General features: G+C 36.5%; 2 protein-coding genes across 4 annotated transcripts; both read right to left on the minus strand.

Annotated features, from left to right (window-relative positions):
• Nucleotides 1-837: 837 nt before the first annotated feature.
• Nucleotides 838-6,138, minus strand: LOC106361696 (chaperone protein dnaJ 1, mitochondrial). 3 transcript variants are annotated; one of them, XM_013801500.3, is made up of 19 exons: nucleotides 5,947-6,138; nucleotides 5,801-5,858; nucleotides 5,525-5,569; nucleotides 5,349-5,440; nucleotides 5,162-5,245; nucleotides 5,019-5,057; nucleotides 4,826-4,936; nucleotides 4,697-4,738; nucleotides 4,517-4,604; nucleotides 4,068-4,132; nucleotides 3,907-3,969; nucleotides 3,745-3,817; nucleotides 3,238-3,329; nucleotides 2,999-3,070; nucleotides 2,380-2,436; nucleotides 2,156-2,204; nucleotides 2,004-2,073; nucleotides 1,601-1,690; nucleotides 838-1,163 (listed from the first exon to the last, which is right to left on the minus strand). In XM_013801500.3, exons 1-19 carry the CDS (start codon nucleotides 5,962-5,964, stop codon nucleotides 1,079-1,081), a joined length of 1,293 nt encoding a protein of 430 aa, XP_013656954.2. In that variant the 5' UTR covers nucleotides 5,965-6,138; the 3' UTR covers nucleotides 838-1,078. The 3 variants fall into 3 exon arrangements, with proteins under 3 accessions (XP_013656954.2, XP_013656955.2, XP_013656956.2); XM_013801501.3 differs by having other exon boundaries at nucleotides 838-1,199; XM_013801502.3 differs by having other exon boundaries at nucleotides 838-1,221.
• Nucleotides 6,139-8,640: 2,502 nt separating this feature from the next.
• On the minus strand, nucleotides 8,641-11,365 carry LOC106360054 (putative F-box protein At1g50870). Its single transcript, XM_022690168.2, has 2 exons — nucleotides 10,205-11,365; nucleotides 8,641-9,068 (listed from the first exon to the last, which is right to left on the minus strand). Exons 1-2 carry the CDS (start codon nucleotides 11,142-11,144, stop codon nucleotides 8,851-8,853), a joined length of 1,158 nt encoding a protein of 385 aa, XP_022545889.2. The 5' UTR covers nucleotides 11,145-11,365; the 3' UTR covers nucleotides 8,641-8,850.
• Between the last annotated feature and the right edge of the window lie 1,192 nt (nucleotides 11,366-12,557).

Below are 12,557 nucleotides of genomic sequence, written 5' to 3' on the forward strand. Positions count from 1 at the left end.
AATAAAGTTTAAAAATAATTTCTGAAATACATATAGCATAGTGTATAGTTATGCAACTTGACATATTTAATACAACTACCAAAAATTAAATTAAATTTAACTAAATTATGATTAAACACAAATATGATTGCAGAAAAATAACAAATATGATTACAAAATATAAATATAAAAATTAAATGTTTCAAAAAAATAAAAACAAAAATATATCCGTCAGAATCTAGTATGTGTTAAATCAAAGGATCTGTATTTGATGTTACAACGATAAAAGTCAAAGAACTACAGTAAGCTCTTCATTGACAAATCTTCCAATTATATTCTTATTTACTTAATGTCCTTCCACTAAATTAGGAAAGCACTAAATTTAATTTCAAGTTGTTTCCAAACAAAGAAAGAAGTCCAGTTCATACTGTAGACTTGAAAAAACAAAATGTACATAAAATTAAGATATTAAATTTGAATATTATCAGGGCCATGAGATAATTACAACGTTAATGGCTGGTGATTTAAAGATTTGTCACTCTTTAGAACTTAAAACCTGCAAAAGAGTCTAAACAGAACAATGTTTTTGACTCGAGTCCTGAAGCACTTCAACTTTTTTATTTGAGAGCAAGAGAGACTCCCAAAGGGAGAGAGCAAGAGAAAGACTCATCACAGAGGTTAAAGTTCCAAGCAGAGAAGGGTCTTTCTCTTGCTCTCTCCCTTTGGGGTTTTGTCTCTTATTTTTATAGTGAGATCAAAGCGGAGAAGGATAAGAAGAATCCAGCAGGAGACAGAAATGAAACCTTTGGCTGGAAGAACTAAAAGCGAGCGTTAAACTAAAACGAAGGAGCTTAGAAAGGCACATCGTAAAGCATCATTTATTATTTTATTTCATCCCTGTTATAAGATTAGAGGACGTTTACAACTTGAAACTATGCAAAAAAACACAAGGCTTTTCTCTTTCATTATCACATCAAATGAGTTTGTGATAGAATATGAGGTCAAATTATGACCCTTCTGTTATGCTATTGAACTGTTTTTGTTCTTGTGCTATATTCTGCTGATTGCTTTTAGCTTTCATCTCTTGTGGTTGGTGGTTTCATCCCATTAATTTCCTCAACAATATCGCCAGCAGCACCACTAAGGAGAAATCGCGTATGATTCGAGGACCCATCCTATCCCACCTGTAAGTTTAACCAGTAGAGAGCTTCTGGTAAAGCCTGTTTGTTCATTTTCATGATTCTTCATTATCACCAGTGAGAGGAGATAACATTCAGTTGAATCACATTGCAAAGTAAAAATCTTTAAGACAGCCACAGCAAATCTATTTTTTTTCAAACAACATATCTTCCACACTGCTTCCCCTAGAGATTCTAGTTTATTTTATTGAAACTTGAATGCATCATTATCAAAAACACTAAAAACAGCCCTATGCCAATAGATATTCTAGCAGGCCTAGAAAATCAAACAATAACATATAAGTATCACAAAATCTTCTATTGGTAATCAACTATATTCCTCTAAGGTAAATTATGTCAGATATCCATTTGGGTATACCATCAGATAAACCCACATTCTGCTGTTATGAATGCAGAGTACAAAATAAAATGTATGTACTCACCAGCTTCCTTCAGCAGAACCACTCAACTCACTGTTGATTTCTTCCTTTGCAAACTCTTCCAGTATGGCGCGCTGACGTTCGTTAAGTTCACTAGAGAATAAAAGGTAATAGAAACAAAGCATAAGAATATGCCACAAATCACATACAGCAGAAAAATAAATCAGTTGAAACAACGGAGTGACAATAAGAGAACCCAACACATGCCACTAGATATCACGAAGCTGATCAAATCAACACTAGTTTCTAGAATCAGATATAAACTCCCAGCGAAACTGTTTCAAAAGCCTCAACTTTTAGAGCAACAAAGTGTGTTGTCTGTTCTAGAAAACAGCAGAAACTTTAAAACATAATATGTTTATCTATAACCAATTTTAACTTGATTTCCGAGTAGAAGAAATCTTACGTAGGAACGCTAACACGGAGTCGCACATACTGATCTCCATGATCTACAAAAAATCCTTGTTTCGGTAGTCCTGCAGGAGGAACTCACATCTTAAAAACAGTACAAGAAAGAAAAAAAAAAGTTAAACCATATAGGCTAATAGTTAAAAGTACCTTTGCCTCTTAAAATAAGAAGTTCGCCAGGCTGAGCCCCCTTTGGTATCTGAAACCATTAAAACAAGTCACCTCTAGAATTTCCAAAGGCTTGAGATCTAAACCATCCTCTCAGTGAGAGGATGTAAACCAACTTGAACTCAGTTACAAATGGTAAATGCCAAATTGTAGAGATCCATCCATACACGAAAGATACTATAGATCTCACTGGAGGCGAATCTTACATCTATCTCTGTCTTGCCTGACAGTGTTGGCACCACAACTTTGCCTCCCAAAATGGCCTGTCAAATAAGTATTTACATCATGTTCAGTATGGTTTAAGAGATAAATAGCAAAAACAACGTCAAAGAATAAGACATGAAAGGAAAAATCATGTTGGGCTAATATAGGCAGTGTAACAAGCAATTTGCACTGGACGGTTAAACCTCTATGGTTGTATGAAAAAAAAAAAAATACAGCTTTAGCATGCATTTGAGTTTTATGAAAGGGTGCCATCGCATGAAGTTGGAACTGATATGCTACATTATCTAATTATAGGACAAGCGCGTTAAACATAATGATAAAGATGCTAGTGTTATTATACATAATAAGCTTAATGGTAAATAGGACAAAACTCGTTAGTTTTCAAATCGACAGCAGACAACTTTTATCTAGTCGATGGCCTATGGAGGTTTTATTTTGTCATAGAACACTGCTTAAAATATGTTACTACAGAGCTTTATCAACTGGCAGAGTGGTAGTTAACACTTTTGACCACATAAAGTCACCACGCATGAAAAACATAAGTTTAGAAGGTACTACTCTGACTATAACCCAAGATTCAGGAATGACCAGTGTGCTTACTTGTGTAAAGCTAATATTAGCATCCACATAAATATCCGAGCCATCTCTAGAGAATGTCGAATCATTAGCAACCTGTGAGCAGAAGAAGATTAGATACTTGTCATCAAGGGAAATTGCAGGATTCAGGAAGACCATAGATGAGGCAAGAATGATGATAGATTATAAGACTACTTATGGAGTCTACAAGATTGCGTAACAATCTATTCACTGGATGAGAAATACAGATGCTTTTAACAAACCTTAAATTTGATATACAACTTTCCAGGTCGACTTGTTCTTGATCTTACATGACCAGCATCATCGATTGTGACCGTAGCGCCGGACTCCATCCCTTTGTTCAAGTAAAGAAAAATTTGCAAATTAAAGTTTGACAGAATCATATCATCAAGAACCAAATTGACTATCTGCCTATCTGGTCCAGTAAACTTCATGTATTATGATACTCGAAATCAAAGTTCTAAATTATGTGTTTCGTCTCTGACGCAAATATCAAATGCAGATAAAAGCCAATTAACCAGGTAATACACAGCCAAGCATAGTCTTAAAAATAAGAAAAAGAACAAGCAAGCTATACTATAAGTGTGACCAATATGTGAATTGGATAACATCTAAACCACACAAATTCTTAGGGACAGGAGGGTAACAGTGTGAATGAAATCTTGCCACTCATTTCATAGCAGAACTAGCATGTTTCAAACCCAAAATCAAGTTAAAGATGGAAAAAATCAAGAAGACTTCACACTTACCCCCAGGGATCACAACTTCAACCGTCTTTGTGGCTTCCACGACCCCGGATCCCCTGCAAGACATGCAGTGCTCCTGAAGAGAAAGACAATACATATCTATGTTTGTAAGCAGTGCGGAGAGATAACTACTGAAGCATCAAAATAGATCTCTTGTTCTCAGACCTTAACAATGTGCCCCGACCCCTTGCACGTCTGGCATTGTGCTGTAAAAGGAGGAATAGTTACCTGATAAAGAGACAGAAGGCATAGTACTGTAAATGTAAAGTGTATCATTTACTAAAACTCCAAACAAAACAAAGATTATATCTCTACTGGGAACTTACTCGTCCAAGGCCCCTGCATGTTGGACAAACTCTCGTGGCAGCATCAAGACTGTGGCCAAGCCCATCTGTAAAACGGTAAATGATGAGAGACTGGGAATAACGGGTTTGCATCAATAGTACTGTCAATTAAGTGAGTCATTCGTCCTCTCTAAGTTGGCTAGACTCAGCAGATTTTTAAAGACTAGAAACAAAAAGGCACCATTGTACACTACATTAACATCAATGGGTGAGAGCCATTTCCAGAAGATCACTTTTCTACGAATTTATTGTTTTACCATTTGAACAAAAGCATATATATGTATATAGTGAACTAAGACGAGTTAGGACTTATCATTCAAAGCGTCTATACTCTCAAGTATCTTTTACAGGAAATTATGCGCACCATAACTGGTTTTTCGAAATTAGTAAATGCAAAAGAGCAGATATGTTAAAATTCTGGGGCCACTCACCACAGGAATCGCAAAAGACATATGCATCAAATTCTAAACGCTTTGTGCACCCTTTTAGAGATTCGTAAAGAGAGAGCGTCAGTTCCACCTATTCAATTTTCAACAATAACTACAAGATTTACAAATGCAGACCAGCTTCTCATCGTACAAAAGAATAAAGAGAGAATCAGATAAACTGACCCGAATATCAGGTGAAGGCGGATTAGATTGGTCCTCAAATATCTTTTAAAAAAAACAAGTGTACTATTGTTAAGAGACTTGACTGGTCCACATAAACAGATAAGGCAAATCTAGAACACAACAATGTACCTCAGAAAAAATCTTGTGGAACGAGTCGGAGAAATTGGACTGGTATGCACGTCTGAACCTCTCTGCACCACTACCGTCATTATTTACATATTCTGAATTCCGATAACGCACCTGTATTGTGTGATAACAATAGCAAGAAACTCATTTAGTGATCTCTCCACCATATAAATGACAACCAACAAGACAAGCGTACCTTATCGTATTCTTCTCTTCTTTCAGAATTTCCCAGAGTCTGCATTTTTCATAAATCCAAAACCGAAGTATATCAGACAATAGATTCAAAATACACATGGAGTAAGTAAGATTTACTGAAAAGAAGAACATAAAATAAAGTACCTCATAGGCCTCTCTTATCTCCTGGAACTTCTTTTTCGCGGAAGGGTTATTTCTATTTGTATCAGGGTGGAACTTTTTTGCAAGCTGCACGATTAAACATTCAATCCATAAACTTGAATAGTTTCGCCTCGGCGCAACAAAAAAAACATGAAAGCCTGAAGAAGCATTTCATTCAACAACGGCTCACCTCATGGAATGACTTTTTAATCTCGTCCCGGGTAGCTTTAGGAGAAACACCAAGAACATCATAGTAGTTACGAGCACTGGAGAAAGATATTCCTGAGATAGCAGTATACAGAACAACAAATTTCTAATGAATACAAATGATAAAAAAGAAAGAAACAAAATGTTCTCCATCAAGACCTGTAGAGTGAATGTAACGCTCGAACAAGAAGGGCTTCTGAGACCCTGCAAAGTGGTCAGTCAAGAGACTTCCAAGTAAATTCACACAAACATCAACTTTGATATTCCCTAAGAGTTTAGCTTTCACCACATGAGAAAAGAACATAACTTTCTCCCTTTTTTAAAAAAAAACATTTTTTGCAGCTAAGCTTTATCACTACATTGGGGTTCTTCTAATATGCTCGTTAACCCTAAATCAGCTCAGGTAAGGCACAAATCGTGATCTCCGACGATTACCTGGTCGCAATCCGAGCGTGGAGTCAAATGTTCGCCGCGCCTGTAAACTCCGGAGAACCTGCGAAGAAAGGGTAAGGAGAGACGATTAAGCTCTGTGGCGGAATCGAGATTGGGAATCGAGGAGAGTGATGAAGAAGGAAGCAAACCGAATTGAATCTTCGCATGATTGGGACGGAGCAGAGAGGAAAGGAGAGGTTTTTGGTTTTGAGAGTTTAAACCCTACGCACATGCCGAGAGAGAGAGACGTTTTGCCGTTTTCACCGATCGTTTGAAGTCTCTGTCTCATTCAGAAGGTCCGAAATTGGAAAGACTGAAAATCATCATAGTTTAGCTCTATGACCGACTCTATGGCTCTATGTTGTATTAATTAGGCTAAAACGATCCCTACCAATTCGGTTTGGTTTTGTGTAAAATGTAAACTCTTTCATCAGACTTTTAGAATTTTATTATGGGATATTTAATCATGTACGTAAATATCAAACACAGATTTGGGAGTTCATTACTACACTTTTCAACCAAATATGGCACTCTGTCGATTAATGAAACAACTTTTTTCTTGTGCAACCAATGTTTTTTATTCATATCTTAACCGATTACATGGATAAAAACAACATCGAACAAGTGATGTGCGGTCCTTTTTAAGTAAATCAAGAGCAAAGCAATGTAAAGATAGAGACACAAACTTAAACAACTTAAAAATCTGATTTATATTATTTTTCTGGTGTCAATTGATCTCGGTATCCTTAAAAATGGTTCCGTGCTGGATGCTAAAAGATGTTCGAGGAATACAACCTATGGTCTCATGCATATTGATTAGTTTTTTTGAACATTCCGATTTCTGACATAATTTATAAAGAAATTTCCAAAACATTCATTTGATTATGTATATTACTAAAGTACGTTTATCTTTTATCTTTTTGGTTATTTTTAAAAATTTATATGTTTGAGAGGAATAAATGAAGGATGAATAGATGTCATTGGTGTTTCAGAAAAAAAAAGAATAGATATCATTGAGTAAAAAAAGAAGAAGATATCATTGAGTGAGTGAGACTAACACACGATGACGTCCACTTCTTCCAAGTAGCCGTGTAGACGAATGTACCATTTTGTAGCAATAAGTCAATAACAAAGCTGATGATTTAAATCTCAAAGAAACCTGAATTAAGGTTTAGCTTCTTTTTTTCTCGCGGGATTACACATCATCCTTGAAACGGGATTGAAACTTGTGATGTACAAGAGTATAGTTCGCATAGGTAATCTGGAATTGACTGTGGCACAGGCAACATGGTTGTGTACTTCATGTTTTGTACTGATTTTCTGGTGAAGTCATTTTTCTGTTCTCAAAACTCAGAAAGTAACATGATTGTGTTTCTGATATATTTTCCAAATCGTTCTTTAAAATAAAGAGGCATATGCTAGGACTTGAAGTTATTCATGAACAGGGAAAAGAAGTCTTTCACTAATCATCACAATAGTTAAGTCTTTTTCTTTACATGCTTATTTTTTTTCTTTATTTTACTGTCAAGGTTAATTATATTGCAAAAAACATACCAACTTTAAAGAGTACGTATCAAATTGTCACATGTTTCTTCTTCTCATAGTACACAGCTGATAATTAACTATCTTGCTTAATATTGTATATTCTCCATATCTTCAACTAACAATTCATGCGGTTGTTTCAAATACAAAGTCGTTAGCATCAATTGTAAATGTATGTAATAGTTTTCATAGGCACACCAAATCGAGGAATGGTCAACTAATTAAAGATCACAAGAAAAACTAAAGACATGAGAGGATCATTTAGTACATAAAACTAAGAGTCATTGACAAGGAAAAAAACGAAACAAAGAAGAGCATTAGCAAACGCCAAACGAAGGAGCTGCTTTAGAAAGACACAAGAGTCTCAGTGTGATTTGGAAAAACCGAAAAACACTACTATATTGTATAGACGGTAGCTACCAACTCCATAACGACGTTTAAATTCAGTAGCAATATTCCCTCAAACAAGGCTTCTCTAGTAGTGTTTTTTTTTTGACTAAAGGCTTTCAAATATTAAAAAAAAAACATAAAGGTTTACAAGATAAAACCAAATAGCTTTATAGTAGGAAAAAGCTTGCATGAAACATCTCCATGAAAATTTAAGTCTCAGTCCTAATCAATAACCAATTTGAGACTAGAAGACACAAGAAAGCAATGAAAAACATATGCTAATGGTAATAGCCACGACCACGCCGGCCATGCTCTCCTCTCCCCCTAGCAGTCTTCCATTCCATATCTTGATTTTTGAGAGGAGGTTTTGTCTCCCTCCCATCTCTTGTCAAACTGAGAGAGTTGGATGACTCAGTCTCAACTTCATCGACAACCCCTAGCACAGTGAAACAAGATGGTCTCTCAAATGCACTAGCTTGAGGTGTTATGGTTAACGGATCAACAACTAAAGTTTCTTGGACCTCATTGTTGATAATGGTAGATGGAGAAAACTCCATAATAGATGTTGTAGTGGGAGTGGACTGAGCATCTACTAAAGTTTCTTGGACCTCATTCTCTAGTAGTGTTTTTCCAGTGCAACTACACGGAGGGAGTGCGGAGATCACTCGTCAGCCGCACTTCTTTGGTCAGATTACACGTCTAGTTGGAGCAATATCATAGACATTCTGGTGGATGATTCAAAGGACAAATCACTTTGTTGTCTCTTCGGTATGTTTACCAACTTCCTATCCACTCAATATGGTGGGGAAAATGGTCGGAAGCATGGTGAGCAATAGAATAAATGCTCCACAGATGGCTAAGTACATTGAGAAGAATGCTAGAAATAAAATCTCAACATTTTGGAGAATGAATTGCAGCAAATATCAAGGTACAATGGAGGCTTGGAGGAACTAGGGAAAAAGCATGACATTTTTCTTGTGTTTGATCTTCTAAACAATGACACATCTATTGTAACAATGTTTTTGATTGAAATAAATGTTTACATTCGTTCAACAAAAAAAAAACACAACAAAAGTCGAAAACAAAAACATTGAAGAGCATTGAGCGAAAGAAGGCTGCACCTAGAAAGACACGAGACTCTCCATGTGATTTGCGAAAACACCGAAACAGTCTGTTCGGTTGTTAGGAAATCCATAATCACTGCGTCTAAATTCATCACCCATAAATCCTTCAAAAAAGGCTTCTCGAGTACTGTTTCTCCTTGGATCAAAATATAGAATATAAAACGAGTCAACAAAACTTTTTGGTGCAAAAACAAGCTCACCGGCATCAGTAATACCTAGGGATGTTAACATGGGTAGTTACCCATGGGTTTACCCAAACCCACTAATAATGGGCTGGGTTTTTACCCATCTAAGATTAATTGGGTCAACCATGGGTATTAATTTTAAAACCCATATTTATGTTGGGTAAATACAAAAGGGTAATGGTGTACCCATGGGTTTTCAATTATATATATAGATTTTTACCATTTTAATTAAATTATATAAAAATTGCAAAAACGTTTTTTTCCGTCAGAACCAAAAAATGATTTTTTTTCGCAAAAACCCTAAAACTAATATTTCTAACAGAAACCAAAAACGAGTTTTCCCGCTGAAACCGAAAAATCGAGTTTTTCTACCGAAACCACAAAACTTGTTTTTCCGCCAAAACCATAAAACTAAGTTTCCCGCCAAAACCGCAAAACTGAGTTTTCTCACCAAAACTGCAAAACTGAGTTTTCCCGCTAAAACCGTAAAATCGAGTTTTCCGACTGAAAGCCCCAAAATCGAGTTTTTCCGCCAAAACCGCAAAAGGTGTTTTCCCGCCAGTGCCGTAAAACTCAATTTTCCCGCCAAAACCGCAAAAACCGAGTTTTCCCGCCAAAACCGCAAAAAAAATGAGTTTTCCCGCCAAAACCGCAAATGAGTTTTTCCGCCAAAACCGCAAAAAATGAGTTTTCCCGCCAAAACCGTAAAACTGAGTTTTTCCGCCAAAACCGAAAATTGAGTTTTCCCGCCAAAGACGAGAAACCGAGTTTTTCCCCCAAAACCGCAAAACCGAGTTTTTCCGCCAAAATCGAAAAATCGAGTTTTCCCGCCAAAATCGAAAAATCGAGTTTTCCCGTCAAAGCCGAAAACCGAGTTTTTTCCCAAAACCGTAAAAACGAGTTTTTCCATCAAAATCAAAAACGAGTTTTTCCGCCAAAACCGCAAAAGCGAGGTTTCCTGCCAAAACTGCTAAACTTCAGAATAAATAAGATAATACTTTGGGTACCCACGGGTAAACCTATACCATATTGGGTTTATTTTCTGGGTTTGGATTTCAACCCTGATGTTTCTGGGTTTTTGCAGGTTGGGTATAAACTGGGTTGGGTTATTTGTGGGTTGGGCTGGGCTGGGTTATTTTACCCTACGTTAACATCCCTAGTAATACCCTTCAATTGCATATAAATCCTCCACTTGCTCTTAAAACGTACACGAGGTAAACATTGACGCGTCCATTCGTGTCCATCTGCATCTTTCAAAATATATAATTCACTGGGAAAGTCACGAGTAACTAAGGCTAGCCTTCCGTCATAAGGTATCATCATCTTATACGACCGTCGAAAACTGGAATACTTTGGATAATTTATAGGACTAAAGCTTTCTGATTTGACATCAAAGCTCATTATTATATCATGATCATCAACTCTAGCTTGATAGTACAGAATCCCATTGAAGCAACGCCCATATCCTTCTTTAGTTGGGGAATGCACAGGGCAACGTCCTTTGGTTATTATTCTCCATGATTCTTGAGCTCCCAATGTAATAATCAGAGGCTCTACAGAACTACTTCCATAATATAAGCACAGTACTTTGTGTTTACCCTCCAATGGATCGTAACATAAATAAGATCTACGACTACAAAGCGAGATGGGGATGTGCTCTTCGGGATGTGGTAAGGTAAAAATCCTACGCAAGCTTGGGTTCCAAATCCGGAATCCATATAATAAAATCAAACCATGGACGCTCTCCGATCGCATATAATCATTATAAGCGTTTTTCATATGATAACGGTACACTGGAGAATAAGACCCTTCAGGGTTCTGGTTTTGAGGAAACGAGAAAACGAAGTGCTTCCCTTGTAGCGTGAAGGTGAGCAGAAGACGCGGTGATCGTGATGAGGACCGAGACGCGAAGGAGTTGATAAAACTCGGAAGTGTGGTGAAAGAAGACCAGAGCTTCGAGACGCATTGATATCTCACGATTGATTTGGCAGGAAGTCTTGAGAGTATCTCAAAGGTTAGATCAAGAGGAATATGGTTTGGTTGTGATCTATCATCTCTGGATTTCTCTCGTCTTCGTCTCTTCTTGTTCTTCTTAAAAACCCTCATTCTTTCTTTCCAGAGTTATATTCCCCCTTTTACTAGACTCAGTTATATGTAGGGTTAGTCGTGTATATATAATAACCTACGCGGCACGATATGTAATAATATATTGACAAATATATTACATATAATAATTATAGAAAACTATATAGTATATAACTATTTTGAAAGTCAGGTTCTTACTTATCGTTTTAACATTTACAAATATATTTTTTGTAAATTTTACAAATAATAATATTCTGTTGTGATAATTTACATTTCTTTATATTTCTTTCTCAAACTACATAAACAAAATATATATCAAACTAAAAATATAGATCATACATACTGTTACAGTATGCAGAACAACAAGTTTCTAATAACATCATAGTAATTACGACCACTGGATAGGGATATTCCTGAGAAGCAGTATGCAGAACAACAAGTTTCTAATGAATAAAATGATAAAAGAAACACAATGTTCTCCATCAAGAAAGAAAAGAAAAAAACAAGACCTGTAGCGTGTGAATGTAACAACGCTCGAACAAGAAGGGCTTCTGAGACCCTGCAAAGTGGTCATGACTTCCAAGTAAATGTAAATGCGTGTTTCCTATAGGGCAACGTCCTTTGGTTATTATTCTCCATGATTCTTGAGCTCCTAATGTAAGAACCCGTGGCTGGTCGGTATATTTCATTCTCAACATGAACAATACTTTGTGTTTACCTTCCAAAGGATCGTAGCCCAAATAAGAACAGTATCCCAAATAAGGCAAATCTTTAACCCAGATGGTTTGTTGGGGTTGTGGTAAGGTTAAAAGCCGTCTCAAGGTTGGGTTTCATACTACAAGATTCCTTATAAAATCAAGCCTTGGACGCTCTCGGATAGTGTAATACCAGAATATTTAGGGTTTGTCATCTGATAACTGTACTAGGGAGGATATGACCCGTGATTCTGGTTTTGAGGAAAGCAGAAAACGAAGTGCTTCTCTTATAGTGTGAAGGTGATCAGAAGACGTGGAGTCTGTGAAGAGGACCGAAACGCGAAGGAGTTGATAAAGCTCGAGAGTGTGGTGAAAGAAGACCAGAGCTTGGATACACAGAGAAATCTAGCGAACGATTTCGCAGGAAGTCTTGAGAGTATCTCCGAGGTTAGATCAAGAAGAATATGGTCTGGTTGTGATATATCATTATCATCATCTTGTGCGTCCATGTGGATCTCTCTTGTCTTCTTATCCCCTTGTTCCTCCATGGCCGATTGCTCTAACAATAAAAATGAGTAAGAACCCTACAATTCATTTCCCCTACTATGATTCCACTTTTTATATTTTAAAACCAAAATTAGAGCTTGACGCGTGGGAATTGGTGGGGAAAAAAATATATACCAAACTAATTGTACTAAATAAATATATTCAAAAACAATATTTTAAGATTTATGTATAT

Source organism: Brassica napus, chromosome A8, assembly GCF_020379485.1.
Source record: "Brassica napus cultivar Da-Ae chromosome A8, Da-Ae, whole genome shotgun sequence".
NCBI classification, from domain to species: Eukaryota; Viridiplantae; Streptophyta; class Magnoliopsida; order Brassicales; family Brassicaceae; genus Brassica; species Brassica napus.